The sequence below is a fragment of the Andrographis paniculata genome, unplaced genomic scaffold (genome assembly GCF_009805555.1).
Source record: "Andrographis paniculata isolate CXL003 unplaced genomic scaffold, ASM980555v1 Contig32END, whole genome shotgun sequence".
Classification (NCBI taxonomy): Eukaryota; Viridiplantae; Streptophyta; class Magnoliopsida; order Lamiales; family Acanthaceae; genus Andrographis; species Andrographis paniculata.
This window is the reverse complement of record NW_026137565.1, coordinates 6,302,584-6,319,994: the sequence shown is the minus strand read 5'-3', so window position 1 is coordinate 6,319,994 and position 17,411 is coordinate 6,302,584. Positions and strand designations below refer to the sequence as shown.

At 34.6% G+C, this 17,411-nt stretch overlaps 4 protein-coding genes across 6 annotated transcripts; 1 reads left to right on the top strand and 3 right to left on the bottom strand.

Annotated features, from left to right (window-relative positions):
- The first annotated feature begins 5,202 nt into the window (after positions 1 to 5,202).
- LOC127247453 (cucumber peeling cupredoxin-like) lies at positions 5,203 to 6,265 on the top strand. The gene is made up of 2 exons (XM_051269287.1): positions 5,203 to 5,474; positions 5,580 to 6,265. The coding sequence occupies exons 1-2, from the start codon at positions 5,303 to 5,305 to the stop codon at positions 5,969 to 5,971; spliced, it is 564 nt and encodes a 187-aa protein (XP_051125244.1). The 5' UTR covers positions 5,203 to 5,302; the 3' UTR covers positions 5,972 to 6,265.
- Positions 6,266 to 6,527: 262 nt separating this feature from the next.
- LOC127247452 (transcription initiation factor IIF subunit alpha) lies at positions 6,528 to 11,852 on the bottom strand. 3 transcript variants are annotated; one of them, XM_051269284.1, is made up of 10 exons: positions 11,679 to 11,852; positions 11,320 to 11,514; positions 10,361 to 10,513; positions 9,807 to 9,952; positions 9,350 to 9,720; positions 8,686 to 8,801; positions 7,987 to 8,127; positions 7,583 to 7,795; positions 7,233 to 7,445; positions 6,528 to 6,896 (listed from the first exon to the last, which is right to left on the bottom strand). In XM_051269284.1, the coding sequence occupies exons 2-10, from the start codon at positions 11,488 to 11,490 to the stop codon at positions 6,807 to 6,809; spliced, it is 1,614 nt and encodes a 537-aa protein (XP_051125241.1). In that variant the 5' UTR covers positions 11,491 to 11,514; positions 11,679 to 11,852; the 3' UTR covers positions 6,528 to 6,806. The 3 variants fall into 3 exon arrangements, with proteins under 3 accessions (XP_051125241.1, XP_051125242.1, XP_051125243.1); XM_051269285.1 differs by lacking the exons at positions 11,320 to 11,514; positions 11,679 to 11,852 and adding an exon at positions 11,203 to 11,268; XM_051269286.1 differs by lacking the exons at positions 11,320 to 11,514; positions 11,679 to 11,852 and adding an exon at positions 11,242 to 11,268.
- A 359-nt stretch (positions 11,853 to 12,211) lies between these two features.
- On the bottom strand, positions 12,212 to 13,555 carry LOC127247110 (acyl-CoA--sterol O-acyltransferase 1-like). The gene has a single exon (XM_051268823.1). The coding sequence runs from the start codon at positions 13,426 to 13,428 to the stop codon at positions 12,358 to 12,360; it is 1,071 nt and encodes a 356-aa protein (XP_051124780.1). The 5' UTR covers positions 13,429 to 13,555; the 3' UTR covers positions 12,212 to 12,357.
- A 1,994-nt stretch (positions 13,556 to 15,549) lies between these two features.
- LOC127247151 (rho GDP-dissociation inhibitor 1-like) lies at positions 15,550 to 17,158 on the bottom strand. The gene is made up of 4 exons (XM_051268886.1): positions 16,598 to 17,158; positions 16,433 to 16,499; positions 16,120 to 16,338; positions 15,550 to 16,034 (listed from the first exon to the last, which is right to left on the bottom strand). The coding sequence occupies exons 1-4, from the start codon at positions 16,826 to 16,828 to the stop codon at positions 15,841 to 15,843; spliced, it is 711 nt and encodes a 236-aa protein (XP_051124843.1). The 5' UTR covers positions 16,829 to 17,158; the 3' UTR covers positions 15,550 to 15,840.
- Positions 17,159 to 17,411: the final 253 nt, after the last annotated feature.

Here is a 17,411-nt window from a genome sequence, read left to right as displayed (position 1 = left end):
TTGTTATTGTACTAAATTTTAATGCATATATTATTAAAAACAACATATTATTAATATATATATATATATTTTAATAATAGTATTACTGTTTTTTAAATTATTACTATTGATTAGCATTGTAAAAAATATTTTAAAAGTATATATATAAACTAAGTGGTAAAATTTGGACAAGAATGGTGTGCGTACCGTCATCCAATTGTGAATTTTAATTGCTCTTTTTTCTTCGGTACAAAAAAAAAAAAAAAAATTGTACTTAGTAAACATTGCAATTAATCATAAGAATTAAACATTAGTTTGGGAAGCACTACAAGAATTGATAGTTGAATAAATTTTACCATAATAGACGATAACAAATTAAATAAATAGAGTGTGTTATGAGTGAAGTGAAGATTGTTTAGTTATTTTTATTTAAGTAGAGACATGACATGAGTAATGAGTCGAATGTGGAGAATCGATAGCGTGACTGAGGACACTCTCATTTACGGCTAAGTTCATTAGAACATTGTAATGTGTCCAAATTCAATGAATCATGTACGTATGTATGTAGTAAGGCAGTTTTTTGTTGCAACTGAACTGTGTCTGTCCAGTCCGGATAACTTATTGAAAGACTCAATTATTACAATTGCCTTACATTATTGATTGTTAATACTCTTTCCTCTGTATAAAGAACAATGTTTGTTTTTTTAAGTAAATTTTTAAATATTAATATTATATTGAATTGTAATATAAAAAGATAAAAATATTTTTATTAATATTGTGTAATATAAATATGGTGACATTTGTGTAATATAGTGTAATTTATAAGAATATTTATTATGTCAGAGTACAATTACTAAATTAAAAAATAGTACATTTACGAAAATAAAAAATAGAACCTTATTATGAGCATAGGGAATATTATATTTTATTTTTTTATGAATAAACAAGGGTTTGTTTACCGTGCTCTATTTTTTTTTTTTTTTTTGAATCACTTATAAATATTATTAAAATATATATTAACACAAAATATATATTTTTTATTAATTTATTAAAAAAATTCGATAATTTAATACAAATTTTTTTATATTACCAATACAATTCTTCGTAAATAATATAAAAAATACATTCATAGAAAAACACAAAATAAACAAACTCAATATATATATATATATATATACTCCATATTTTTAATTATATTCATTATGAATATAATCTTTTTTTACGACGATATTCATTATGAATCTTGCTAGTAAAAAAGTTGATAAACACACCCTTACATATATATTTGTTTCTGGCCTTATCACTTTTAACTCTTTATTTTATTTATTTTTGTGCTCCATGCAAGTATTATCTTTTTATTTTTTATTTTTTTCTCATTCGTAAATGATTATTTATTTATTCATTTTGTTATTTTCCAAAAAAATTTAAGCTTGATCCATATTTATATAAATATCTAAATAATATCTATATACAGATAGGCAATGAAAGTTTTATATATGCAAATATATTAATATCTATATATAGATATCTAACATCTATATATAAATAGGCAATAAAAAATCTAATATAAGTTGTAGCTCAGTTTACTATTTTTTTTTAGATAAAATAATTTTTTGGATGTGGCGTTGAAAATTGTGTGAAATATATAAGATATATTATTTTAAACTGAATACTTTACTTATTAATTTTTTTTTTTTAATGAGTATTTGAATTATTATTATTATTATTTTACTTTTTGATCTTTTGTAATAGTTATTTAATGTATTTTTTTAGTTTCGTATAAGATATTTTATATTATTATTATTTTTGGAAAATTATAATTCAAAAATAGTATTGAAAAAACAGAGTCTATATATTAATATCTAAATAGTTTAAGGGTTACATTTACTTTTTTGTTTTATATGTATTTTCATTTATTTATTTTTTGCATAATTAAACATTTTTTGTTATCATTGCAAATATATATAAATTCAATTGATTTATTCATAAATCCAACACAAAATCAATTATGTTTGTTTTATGTTTTAATTTGACGAAATAATTTTTTTTTTTGAGATATAAATAACTGTGTGTATGTAATATAAAAATAATAAATATATATAATATATTATTTTTAAAAATATATATAGAATTTTTTTTTTTTAAAAAAAAGCACACATCCCAATGTTTCGTACGGTTAACTATTTTTATTGCAATTCAACAACATTTATGTTGCTCAATAATATTATATCATTTCACATCAAATTCCATAAAAGTTTCTAACAAAATAATGCACATAAAAATAAAATTAAATACTTCATAAAAAAATAACTCCATCCGTCCTAAAAGAGATGTGAGTTAGAACGAGAATTAAAGAATAATATGTATAAAGTAAAATGTAAATAATTAAAATGTTCTTATTGTTTTTGAAAGATTTTAAAGAGTAGATTAGAGTAATAATTAGAAGTAGTATGAAAAAATAAAAATAATTTTGTTATAAAGTGGGGATTACGATTACTAAATAAGGAAACAAGATAATTATTTTGGGACATACGAAAATGAAAAAACAAAGACAATTCTTTTGGAAACGGATGAAGTATTAAATTCAACACATATTTATATCATATTAAATAAATATTTATTCAATTTTAATTACTATGTCCACTACTTAAAATATTTTCTTTCAAAACATAAAAATACCCTAAATAAGTAAAATTTTATTAATAAAAAGATTAGGAAGTAGTAATACATTATTTTTCTTATAAAAATGTTAAATTAAAATACTATTTTAAAAATTCAAAAAAAAAAAAAAAGAAAAACTCAATATCTATTCAAAACCAACAAACATATATTTGGGAAGTTTCTGAATACTTAGCAAAAATCACACTGTACACATTACTAAGGATTTGCTTTATAAATATATATATATATATATATTGCTATTATAGCTAGCATGTCCACAAGAACATAGCTTGTTTCTCTAATTTATCGTCAAATATATATACCAAGAATATTCTTACCAATAATGCATGCATAGATTTAATTCGATGTTCATATTTTATATATATTTATATATAAATCGGTGAAATAAATTGTATTTGAAAATTTAATATAAAATAAAATGTAAATACAACATTAAATAAAAATGAATGAACGTGATATTATTTTTTTAAAGAACAATATTTTAATAATAAATAATATTATTATGTCATCTAGATCTATATTTACTTTTTTTGAATTGTAATACAAAATATTTTCATTTTCTTAAATAAAAAATTATACAATCTGCATACTTTTTTTTCACTAAAAATGTATTATTCTTTATTTTTATTAAAGTTAATGCATATAAATAATAAAAGCATTAGAAAATAGAAGTTCTAAAAAAAAAAAAAAACACACACACACACATTGTATATGCCTATTTGTATATATAGAATTTATTAGTTCATTCGGAGAGTCCTATGATGGTGTGGGTCGATATATATGAAGCTAATTAGTACAACACATAAATATATATATATATATATATATTTATCTTTGTACGTAGTTTTCATCCCAGCTTTGTGATGATGCCCACGCCAGGTAATATATATTTATAGATAATTAATTTACCAAATTAACCACCTTACTATATATACAATAATAATATAATAATCCCCAGTCAGTCTCAGTCCCGGCTATAAATGTACGTATGTATTAATTAGCGTTAATTAGTATTATATTTATAGAACATTAATTGATTAATTAATGCGGTGGTGCTGGGCAAGGCCGGCGGAGAGCAAGCCGGTTTCGTCATCCGCAGCCACGACCAGCTCGCCGGAGGAAAAGTCGGCGGTAGAAATTAAAATTAGTACTAGTAGTAGTAGTAGTAGTAATAATAATAATAATGATAAGAGATCCCTGAGTGTAGTGGTCCTAGAAGAAGAAGACTGCCTACTGCAGGTGAAAAAGCTGGATGGTTCATCATCACCAACTACTACTACTACTGCAGATCACGATGATCAGCCGCCGGCGGGAAGCACCGGCGAAGAAGCCGTGGTACTTGAGCCGCCGGATTTCAGTGGCGCCGGCGATACTCCGTATTACACTCCATGTGTGAGTTTCGACAAAAATAATACTGTCAATGAGAATTGTTTAGAATCATGGGAGGAGATGCTCATGGCCATGACCAACACCAACACTAAAACAAAGACGACGAACAACAAGAAGAAGAAGATAGTGAGATTGAGGCAGCTAATTATACTCTGATATCCCACCAATATAATTATAATATGGAAATTAATTAATCAATTGCAGAGTACGTACGTGTTAGTTGGCAATTGGTGCATCGTCATCATCTTCGTATGTAATGAAATGTAAATAAGCTCACTGAAATTATGCTAGCGCTGTATCCAAATTGGTAATTATAATTATTACTTATTTACTGGAATGGTAATAATGGATTGGTGAGGGAGGGGTAACTAAGGTAATACTCCGTAAGTAGTAATTAATGAGGGTCAGGTGGAACATGTGATATGGCACGTGTTTTTAATTTCTTGCCCTCGCTCATTTCCCGTCCCCACGTATCGATGCGCGTGTGCGTCGGGAAACGGGCACGAGTCCGAACCCAAGTGGGTGGGTCGGATCACCGTTGGCCTGTTGGGCTTGGATCGGCACACCTGTCCCTTCCCTTATCACAACATGAAAGCGATTCATGGTATATGTATGGTCGAGTCGTATTCGATTCATCAGTATTCAATTTCATCACTTAAACCATGCAACCTGGTTTCATTTGAATTTCTTCATTCCCTAATCGATCGATCCATCGAGCCTATCCAGTCCTGACACTAGTTACGACTCTGACTCATTATATATATATACACACATCAATATATAAGGCAAAATAATCCTAAAACACGACATGTATGGCGGGATTCTTGCCAAATAGCAGGATCAAATCAAGAAAGCAAGAGAGCTAATTGAGTACAAGCTTAGTGTGGCAAATTCAAGAAAGTGATGCTAGATAATAGCAAGGCAAGAAATTAGACAACGAGGAAGATATACATATATATATATATAGTTAATGTTGACATTGGGGGATGGAAGGATAGAGTGGGTGGTGGTAGGTGGAAATTGCCACTCCCACAGCATGCACGTGTCCACTGCAGATTCGTTCCCACAAAGGGCACACAGACACTCTCACACACACCAACCAGTCGCTCCTCTTCCTAGAAAATTAAAAAGGGCTTTCTTTGCATTCATTAATGTCTAACCTCTCCCTATATATTCTTGGCGTTGGTTCGAGAGCAAAGTATAACTTCGTTCTGTGAGATATCCGTAACCCTAATTCAAGTTTTTTCTTGGCATGGCTTCTGGACTGGGTGTTATCATCATCGCCGTGTTGGCGGCGGCGGCGGCGGCTGACGTGCCCGACCAGTCAACCCACCACGTCGTGGGGGGAGACGACGGTTGGGGGCCTGCTTTGGACGTCACTGCTTGGCTTTCCGGCCGGGTTTTTAGGGTCGGAGACAAAATCTGTAAGAAATTAGGAGTTTTTTTGTTTGAGCACGACACTACTGTGTTGTCCGTACATGTCTTTCATTTTAATTTCGTCTAATATCTGTTTGGTTTGATTTTGGCAGTGTTCAAGAAGTCGGGAACGGATGAGAGCGTGGTGGAGCTCCGGGGGCCAGAGGAGTTTCTGAAGTGCAACCTGACGAACCCGATAAGGATGTACACGGAGGAGGTGAGCCACGTAGCGCTGGAGGAGGAAGGCGTGAGGTATTTCGTCAGCGGGAACCTCGAAAGCTGCAAGAAGGGGCTCAAGTTTCCGGTGTCCGTACAGTCTCCGGCGGCCAAGGACTGGAAGCCGCAGCCAAATCCGTATGGACCTCCCTCGCCGCCGTTCGACCCCACTCCTGCGTTCTGGCCGCCGCCGCCGTTCCATCCGTCGGCCGCCGCCTCCTTGAAGGGCGCGTCTGGCGTAGTCGCCGCGGGGCTGCTGATTTGGTGTATGGGCGGCGTATCCCTGTAGAGTAGAGGCGGCGCCTTGGTTTGGCTTGGGTAGGACGGACGACGCCATTAATATTAATATTAATTAATGGTGAAATAATTATAACAATAATAATAATAAATAATTAATAGTGGTCTTCAATAGTTGGGTAGTGTGAGCGTAGTATTTTGTGTGTGGATGTGTACCTTATTACCACGGCACGGCTGGAGTTTGTCAAGGCCGGGCAGACTGACTTGGTTGCATTTTGTGTTTCTCACTCGACTTGTTTGTTTCTTGATGAAATAAACTTTTTCCAATGAATTATTATTATTATTATATGCAGTTTAAATTCCAAACTTAATCCAACCCTAAATCTAGTTCGTCATATCGGTTTTCTCTCTTCCATGTATGGAGAAAAGGGTATTCAGGAAACAAATTAAGTTGCCCAATTGGGCTGGGCTAGCTAGGACAGGCCTCGGCCCATTATATCAAATAGCGAGGATATGTTTGATTGTCATCCTTGGCACTATAGCACCAAATTATATATTAAAATTTCGTATAAAATAATATTTATATGATTGTGTTGGTTAAAATTAAAAACCCAAAAAAAGCATTTGTATATGATTGGGCATTGTAACATCATGGTACAGGCTGCTTCTGATGATTATCCAACTCAACTGTACCGACTTTTTTCACCCTATGGAGATGGGCGACAGTAGCAAGCCGATAGCGTTGCTGTTGTTTGGGTAATGTGTATGTTCATGTTCACAGAGTAATATCAGTCAGATGATTGGTACAGTAACTACCACACACAACATGGCAACTCTGAGATTTATCAAAGATGAGCATACTTGATATCTCTTATCTCTATCTCATTTCATCTCTCTCTCAGAACCACGTAATTTGGGCCGTTGGTCTTCTGTATCCTCGATATCCTTCTCAACACCTCGGCGAAAGCATTCTTGTCCTGCACCAAAAAGCACCTCAGATCAGTCTTAAAACCACAACATCAGCAGAAGCAGGCAACTCAGTTGGCTAATTTGATTAGCTCAGACTCTTCTAGTTTGGCAATTTCGGTTACACATTTCACTACTGAATCATTACTCTACCAACAGTGCTTCACATGAATTAGTGTTTTTCAGTTTATAATTATCATGATTATCATCCTTTGGTATCTGCCCTGCCCCACAACTCAGAATATGAATTATTAGGACAGGAGAAGCAATATAATGGCGAGCAACCTGATTAGTCAAAAAGCACTTTGGAGATAAATAAAACACCAATAAAGAGAGAAATTTCTCACATCTTTGGTTTTTAATCTTGATTTGAATTTAGCCACCAGATCTTGCGTGGTCACAGGTTTCTTCTGTAATAAAACAGCCCTGATTTCATCTTCAGAAACTGGTCCGGTTGGGGGTGGTGCAGATCCACTCTTTGACGAAGGTGCTGATGAAGGACCTTTATTTGGTGTAGTAGATTTTGTAGGAGCATTCTCATTTTTCACAGGTTTGACGTCCTGATTCCCAACAAGAAGTTCCAATAAGTTGCCAAACAGAAGAAAATAACAATCGCACCAAAAAGAATGCAAATTATATATACTGAAAAGGGAAAAAGCATACTCTGCAATGAAAATACAAGGAACCATTAACTCACAGTTTCAGTTTTGACTTTCTTTGCAGGTGCACTGTTGCTTGCTTTCGATTCCTCTCCACTACTTTTCCTTTTTCCCTTTGATGACTTTGAAGTAGATGGTGTTCCACGACTGGCAGCAGAAGTAGTTGCTTTTGCGGGACTGGTATTATCAACTGGCTCTTCCTTAGGAACTTCTTTCTTCGGTGCAAGTACAGGTGATATATCATCTTCCATCTAACAATAATAGGAACATTATAATCATGCTGATGGAACAAATGACATGTATCGGCTAGAAGCAATTCTCTCTTCCACGAATTTGGTCTTATCAATCTATGAAGCCTTCACATCTAGGTAATTTCTAGAATTCATTACAGTACAACAACTATGTAAAAGAATGGTAAGTAAACTGCCATCAAAAGACTTACATCATCGTCATCGTCATCATCCTCCTCCTCTGCCTCTGACTCATTCAGACCATTAGCTCGTCCAAGCAGTTTCTTCAACTCTTTTCCGGATTTGCTCAGTCCTCCCTCTTCTTCCTCACCTTCATCCTCATCCTCATCATCCTGAAATAATTGGAATACGACTAGAATAACAACTGCGTGCCTCATGACATCATCAATATCATACAGACAAAGATAGAAAAGCACTAGTAACCTACGCATTTCAAAAGTATAAGATCTTTCAGAAAATTAACTAACAAAATCAAAGAAATTAAGAAATGTAGATTGGAACATAATAAATTAATAATGGTTCTCTTTGAAGCAGAAAGAATGGCAAATTTCTGTTTTGGATATTACACAATGAACTGGACATCCACCATCCAGCAAAATTAGCATTCCCTTCCCAAGGGAAAGATGGACACAAAAGGGACAAGCAGGTTACTAAGGTAGTTGTCTTCAAAAATAACTACTTGCATCATTTCCTTTGTTACCCATACCAATTACCAATCATGACAAGTCGTGAGTTACAGGAATGGGGCACTGACAAACTACAATGGCATCAACTCACAAGTACTGAAATTCATGTCTTAACTAAGTTTCTTGATGATAAAAAATTCATGTATAAACTTCCAAATTAAATCATTCACAAGGATGTAAGTGACATGAAATTGAAATAAGCACCTGCTTAATTTCTGGAGGAGCAGGAATCTCAGGGGCCAAATCATCCCTTTCCTCGGGATCATTCCCAACTGCTTCATCATCATCAGTGAATATCTCCTCATGCTCCCAATCATCACCTAGAATAAACAAAAGGTGTTAGAAGACGAATATGGGAAAAAAAAAATTTAAAAATTTATCTCACTTCCCATGGAAGTTGACACAATATATAAAAACATGTTTATGAGAATGTTACAACATGGCCATGAAAAGAAGAATCTGAACATTAATGAATCATGGCAAATTAGATCATACTTGATGTCAAATTTTTTGCAGAAAACAGAAATAAGATAAAACAATCACACATTAAAAAAGAAACACATGTGAGGCTCCAAGGAAGAGGGCAAATGTTGATTGAATGCATCAAAATATGTAGAATGTCATCACTCACTGAGAAGATAGTTGGTTAATGTTTTTTCATACATGTAAAATTCATTTAGTACTAAATACTGAATTTTAAAATGATCTTATTGTCATAAACCAAATGACCAGTTAGATTTTCAGTAACCAAATTTGTGCCAAGAATGGAGCCAAACCTTTAAATACATATTTAAACAAGATGAAAACCCTGAACAAATAGCTAATATTAGTAACAGTTTAGAAACAACAGAAGAACATGAGTTCTTACCCTTCTCAATATCATCATCATCAAAGTCAAGGTCACCCCCTCTTGGTCCTTCCTCATCATCATCCCCACCTTTCTTGTTGAGTCCTAGCCTATTTTTTCTTGCTGATTCTTCTTCTTCATCTTCTTCTCCCCTATCTGAAGCATTGACTTCCTCCTCATCCCCTGTTTGTTTTTTACGCCCCTTCCCACTAAAAGATGAACTTTCTTTATCATCAAATTTCTCAACTTCACCAAATGCAGCAGGTCCATTGTTTGCTGCTTTCATCATCCACCTCTGATAACCATCAGCTGTTTTCCTTCTATTTTTCATCTTCTCTTCTGCTTCCTCTAAAGTGAGTTGCTTATATTGTGCCACCTTGTTAAAATTGTACCTATAATCACTCAAATTGTGACCCTAGCATCTCTGTGCAAATATATAATAGTTGCTGTAATATGTATGCTAAGTAACAGTGATTACCAAGAACCTGCTGGGATAGCAACAAATTCCTTCCCTTGAAGCATAAGAAGGTAATATGTTGCTGACTGTGAACCCTCAAGTTGACCATGATACTGAAACTGGCCTGTTTCATCTTCAAGCGTCCATGGTTTATTTTTGAACTTCTCCTACGCAATGCAATCATATGACATTAAGCAAAAACTAATCGAAAGAAACAGACTTATTGGCAAGTAATATAAAGCCATTTATCCTTAAAAGAACATCAGCCAATAGGGCTTGTACATCTGCATAGCAAGTTTCTTTCAACAAACATGTAAGGTTACAAGTGTGAAAAGCTTCATCTGGTTGCATAAAGTGGAGGGATTTGATAAACCATAAGAATCATTTCATATTAGTCTATTTTGGGAAGATTGATTGGCTAAAACTCTAGCTGTTGCCAGCAGAGGCAATGAAAGAATTTGGCTAGCGGAGTTCTTCCGACATGCCCACCTCTCTTTTGCATGAAAATATATCACGAAATTAAAAAGAACGAAAATTGAAAACATTAAAAAATTGTTATCTGGTTGAAACAGTACACGCAAGGTATCAGTAACATGACGCCCCTGCAGGCCTTCTTTCTGAAGTGACCATTTATTCTCATTCTTCTTCTTGAAAGTTGGTAGTCCCGTGGCAAATCTTCCAATGAAGTAATTTTTGTCGCCACTTGAACTTGCCCGGACATTGTATTCCTATATTCAGCACGTGACAACAACATTAATTATATGATACAAAAGAGTGTGTTAGCAGAGGTTTAAATTAAAACACTTCGAGTTGTAGCAGTTCGGAGGATTCATTAAATGTCCCTGGTAAAATCATTTCAACAAATAAATTTTTTTTTTCAAAAGTGGCTTTAGAAATCACTTTTTTTCTTTATACTTGCAAGTTGCATTGGTAAACCACATGCATCAAAACAACTATAGTCAAATAAATGTAAAGTTTTGCAGGAGATACTAATATTAGAGAAAAACCTCAACTGTATACAGCTCAAGTGGAGGTTCATAAACCAACTGAATACAACACATCGTGCAACTAATATGCATTCAGCACAAGTTTAAAATCCATTCCCCAGAATCCTTACACCTTAAATTAACAAAGTGATCAGTTAGCAATGTTTCCATGTAATACTTTAAGCTGTAACAAAGAAAAATAATAGTCCATTTATCACAGTTATACTGCTGGTTCAATCACTATATAATCATCTAGCATTTTATAGTTTCAGGAGAGGGACAAACTTAAGCTAGAAACCTCAACAGCTCCATCAACAAGATCAAACATAGTTATCTACATTTGTAATAATCCAAACGCCGAGTGATCTAAATTGTTGCCCTTATGTGATGTGAAACATCTATAAAATGGATGCACTGGCAGTGAAACTAACATCAAATTCCAAACTGATTTCATCAAGTATTACGAGTACTTGCGAGAGCATGGCATGTGAAATCGCACTTTCAGGGAAAATATCAATTAATCTTCAGCAGTTGTGAAGAATGCGAACCCTAATCAAGCGGGTGATGGGAGCCCCGCACTCGTAGCAAGCAACACGTTTCTCAGCCATATTTTTCCCACAAGTCACGCAAAGCGTCAAGTGCTTGCACGTGCTTCCATACAGCTCCACCGTCGATCCGCAGCCGTTGCACGACGGCTTCAATACCAAATCGACCGACATTCTTTGTGCTAATTCCCAACTATCCTGAAACGCCCACAAGCATTCTTCAAAAACCAATAACACAAAAAGAAATCAAAGCCAACCGATCCAGAAATCGGAAGACTGCACCTTCATTCAGATAGCAATGAACGTCCAAATTTCACCTCCACAATGATTATACTAAATAATAAAAAAAGGAAAATTACAACCTTGACGGCTAAACTATGCAGAATTCCGTGCGGTAAAAGACTATATACGGTTGTACACTAATTGATCGACCATCCACAGCTAGCAATACAGGACGATCCTGCGCCTTGTTATACTTGTGTCTGTATCCTGAGACTCGAAATTGGGGGTCGGGGGAGATGCAGACTTGCATTCTGATCGCGTTCTGTTCGGTGTATTATAGTATGAGATTGGGCCGTTCTGGCCCATGGGCCTTAGCTAATAAGACTTGAACTCGTAAAATGTTGTACTTTATTATACAGGTCCCACTTGCCAGCATCGACAAAATCATCAGCATATGCGGATTGATTAGATTTTTTTATGACATGTGGTAGAATATAATTGGTTAATTAAACCCCCATTTTTCTCCTATGTTTATCAATTATTTAATTTATTATGTTTAATATATATTGAAATATTTATGGTGTGTTTTGGTAGGGAAATGGACATTAAAAAAGAGGAATATTAGTTTGTTTAAATCAAAAAATTTAAATTCGACATAATAATCTAAATAGTAATAAGACAAATGAGAGCATAAAATAATAACAATAATAATAACGCACCTTTAAATTTCCACAATTTGGACTGGTGGTGGATACAAATCTGACTTTTCTTTCTAATTGTTTTCTAAAAAAAAAAAATTGAAATAAAAATACAGCGTCACTAAAATTGGACCGCTAGAACAAAGTCCTTAACAAACGCGCCGACAGCGGCGATCTCCACCATGGCTCTCTCGTCCGCTTTACACCTCAGCAGCGGCGGGAAGAACAGCCAGAATCCGGTAGCCATTACGAATCCGACGGTGAGGATCGCGCCGGCGATCCTCGGCAACCGCCACGTGTCACCCACGGCCTTCTTGACAACGATCTCGATCACAAGGCACGCGCCGTGGAGCACAAAGAAGCACGTGATTTCCCACGTGGGACGGACCCGGCCCAAATAGAAGAATATAAGCTCGTGCATGAGGCCCGAAACGACGAACGTGGACATCACCGCCGGCAGCAAGGCCCATCGCCGGCCGACGAGCCGAGCCGCCAAGCCGCGGACAGGGAGGTAGACGGTGGGGCGCAGCATCCGCGTCACCGTCAGGTTCCAACGGTGGCCCCAGAAGTCCTGGAGCGAAGCCGACAGGTACGGCTCGTCGAACTGCGGCTCAAGCTCGGCGGCGAGCAATGCACGTGCCACTGCGGCGGCGACGGCGAGGATGAGCTCCAGGCAAAAGTATATGTGGAAACTGTAAATCACGAGGATGATTCTCGGATGAATTCGATCCTCGTAATCGTAGCACTTGATGATCGCCGCAAACAGAGCTGCCTTAACGGCGTAATTGAACGCCGACGATTCCCGGCGGGATTCCGATTTGTAGTTAGGGTTCCGGTGGTGGAGCCTGATCGGAAGGCAGGCGACGGCGACGAATTTTGGGAGGGAAATTGAGGGGTGAGATAAGGGGCCTTGGTCGAAGGCGAAGATGAGGAGCTTGAAATTGGCGAGCCAGGCGAGGAAGAAGGCGGTGGTGCCGCCGAGGTGGACTGAGCGGAGGTGGAGGGGGAGGAGGAGGAAGAGGAAGACGACGGGGAGGAACGCCGCCAGTCTGGGAGGTCCTTTGCGGAGGATCTTGCCGGAGAAGAAGCAGTAGGAGAGGGAGACGCCGGCGGAAAGCCATATTTTGATGAAGTTGTTTATCTCGCCGGAGGTCCAGGATCTTATGACATCCACCATCGCCGTCGTCTCCATTGTTGTTGGGGAATCAGGAGCTGTAATTAGCGACCACTACTTTATATCGGTGGTTAGTTGGTTACTATTGAATGGAGGGATCTTAAGGCAAATAATGGAATGTGCAAATTTGATTTGTCGTTTGTTTAAGACAGGTAGGAACCTAACTGGAAAGAAATTAGTCTTAAAAAGTAAATAAAATAATTCTGACATGTTGTTTTATGAAATTAAATACAGTATTATTTTTTCTTAAAAAAAAAAAAAAAAGAATCAAACACTTATCAAAATTATAATTGACATTAGTTTGCAAGTGGAAATTTGGATGTCTTTTTAGCATGGTTAATATAATGTAAAATGAAATTAAAATAATTGTATCACATCATTTTTTTTCAAAAAATATTTACAATAATAAACACAGAAAATTTCAGTTTCAATTACCTTATAATATTTGGAGTGAAACCAATAATATAATTCAAAGTGAATAAATCCAAAATATTTTATCCAATTGAACCCGCAATTACTATTCTTAAAGTACGTTTACAAATCAGACGACGAAGCATGTTATAAGTCCAATTCTCGTACCATTGTATCATCGTTTACACGAAATATCTTTTTGCAATTTGTGTTTGTGGCTATCAATATATTTGAGGCTAATAGTACATTGGACCACCACAAAGTATCTATCAATATATTTAATATTTTTCTCAATCAACAGTTCTAAATTATTTCAATAATCTACGTAATGTTTATCAATCAATAGTTCCAAATTTAAGCATCTTACGTACCAATTCTTGTTTCTATCTTTCATCACCATCCAACTTCATTAAAACATTCTCGACCCTTCCTTTACTTATATATATATATATATATATTTATTAAGGCCACGATAGTCGATACTCAAAATTTTCTATACAATTTTGGATTAATATTAAAAAAGAATACAATGTCTTTACACATTGTTTATATATAATAATAATTTTTAAAAAAAATCAATATCCATAAAATTATTAATGTTTATACTAACAAAATAATTTTCATATCTGATATAAAAAAACACATTTAAACCTAAAAGCAAAGTGCTATGGGAAAATGAATTACTAATTAAAAAAAAAAAAAAAGATATTTGGGAACGTCGACTTAGCCCCGTTTGGATTGGCTTTTTGCAGGAGTTTTTGACTTCTACTTCTAAAAAAACAGTTTGCACCAGTTTGCATTAGTTTCTGTCCAAAATTAGAAGCAGCTTTTGAAGCTGAAAAATGTTTTCAAAAGCATGTTGGAGCAACTTTTGAAATAAACAGAAGTACTTTTCAGTTAAAATTACTGTTTTATTCTTAATAATAATAATAATAATAATAATATAATATAAAAATAAATAACTTATATATTATATTTTAATACAAATTAAAAAATATAATTAATTTATTATTTTTAATTTATGTACTATATTTGGATTAAAATTTAAAATTTAAATACCTAATGTAAATAGGAGTATATAAATTTTTTAATTATACTTAAATTACTAAATATAATTTATAAAATTTTAAAATACATTATAAAATACAAATTATATAATATTATACTGTAATTTTATGTTTAATTGATATATTATCCTTAGATTAAAATTTTAAAATATAAATAATCAAAATTTAAAAGTACATTTTTTTATAGTTTAATTTAAAATCTTTAAATATAATTTATAAAATTTAAATTAAATTATAAAAGTATTATAGAAAAATATTTGTATTATATTAACAACATGTCCTTTTAAGTAATTTTAATGGTTTAAAAGCACTTTCAACTATATATAACATCCAAACAGTTTTTTACGAAAAATTGGTTTTATAATAATTTATTTAAACACAAAATTGAACTGCTTCTGCTTTTTGACTTCTGCTTCTGCTTCTGCTTCTGTTTTTAGCTTCGACTTATTTTTTAACCCAATCCAAACGGCGCTAAGAATTGTGTCAAATGCTGTCCAGATTCGAACAAGGTGTGTATTTGGATTTTAAAATAAAATCCAGCATATATTGGTAATGGTACCCAATTTTTACTTTATAATATGTTATGGATATGTTTATTTTTAATGATTGAATTATATTATCTAATCATTGTTTAACAAAATAAGATAACTATAAAAATGAGTATAATAATCACCGCTGAAGATAATAAGAAGTATAATATAAAATATATATCCATAACAAAAAAAGGGTCAACAAAAATACACAAAAACAATTAAAATTATACCCACTAAAAGAACACAAGCATGCACAAAGAAAGTAAGTTTAGTCATCATGTCTACAGCTCTGATGCCATTACACAGAACAAACATTAAACATGAACTAATAGTCAAATAACTATGCTTGTCTCAATTCTCTGTAATTTTGGTAACATGGACTAATGCATTAATACATACTGGAAACAACATGTCCACAACTACCAGTCTTTCTTGATCTCGAACGTATAATTCAGCTCGAGGTACCGACGGTTATCGTCGTCGACGAATTGGGTTCTCGCCGAATACGATCCTCTAGCGAGGATGCCCGAAGGGGTAGTCTCTTCTTGCATCTCATGGCTGTAAGAATCCGCTTGGGGGCTGAACGTTCCGATCATCTCTTTCGTGTTATCCACTGATAAAAAGTAAATCAGCTATTCTATTAGTCCAAAAATAATTACTCCGATAATCAATCTTAAAATACAAAACTATGTTTGGACCTCTAATGCCTGCTTTCCAGACAGTGTTCTTGTACTTGAGGCCTGATACGATGTTGTTGCTGACCTGGAAGGTAAAGATAAGCTTATAACGGCTACCTTCCTTCAATGTAAACCAGGGGGCTTTGCCTTTCCGGGGCTCAGAGATTGGAAGAACAATGTCGTCCCTGCCATGGGCTTTGATTGCCAGGCTCAGAATTTTCACTTCAGGGTCGATCGATTCTGCAATAATTTTGGAAATTAATCGATTTGATATGTGGTCGTGTAAGAGAATTGAATTGGGTTATTTAATTTATTATTTATAATTTATGATTACCTCCAACAGCATTGACATCGACGCTTCCAAGAAGCTGTTCTTTCCATCTCCTCAAGCTCTCGTCGTCCTAATCGACCAAAAGGACATATAATGCGATAGTACAAAAGGGTATTATTTGATTCCCTTTTTTTTATTTTACAAAAAAAAAAGACAACCACAACAAACCTTGTCTTTCTCAGACAACTCTTTGAGAGTACACTGAGGACCCAATTGTATCATGGCCTCACCATCTTCGTCCTCACAGCTCTCACTTTCACCAATTTCAGGGCCGGGTTTCTTCGCCGGAGTTTCTTGAACCGCCACCGCCGCCGGCGCTGGTGCCTCCAGGAGCTCCTTATTTTCGTCCAATCCCATGAAGTTCTTGGAGCTTGAGACAGTCCCAATGTCGGAAGACATGAACAGATAATGTTCAAGAGCAATTCACAAAGAAGAGAATCCTAATAATGGACAAGAAAGAGCTCAAAGAGGAAAAAGAAGGGTTTCTCCACCAATAAACAATGAAGGGAAAAAGAAATTAAATTAAAATCAAATCCGCCATTGATGTGATAATAATGATTTGGAGACTAAAGTAGGGTGTGTTTCTTTTTCTTTTTCTTCACTTTTAAATGAACACAATAAATGGAAAGACAATCAAGAATGGGAACACACCCCACACTGGATAACCAATTCCTCACCAGAAAAGGACACCAAGAACCAATCAAGAACCAAAGATTATAAAAAAACAAATATATGTGAGAGGCAGTAGGAATCTTTTCGGGGAAGCCTTTTATTAGTACATTTCATTCATACACATTACATTACTCAAATCGAATGTCATGTGATGATCCGTGACTCATAATAAATGAGGACCGAATGCATGCTTCAAAGATCGAAGATCAACGGCTCAGATTTCCTGATCTTCTTCAGAGAGATCAACGGCTCAGAGCTCGCCACCTTATTACTAAATCTAGAACCAAACCATTTCGCTGCAATCGTAAGT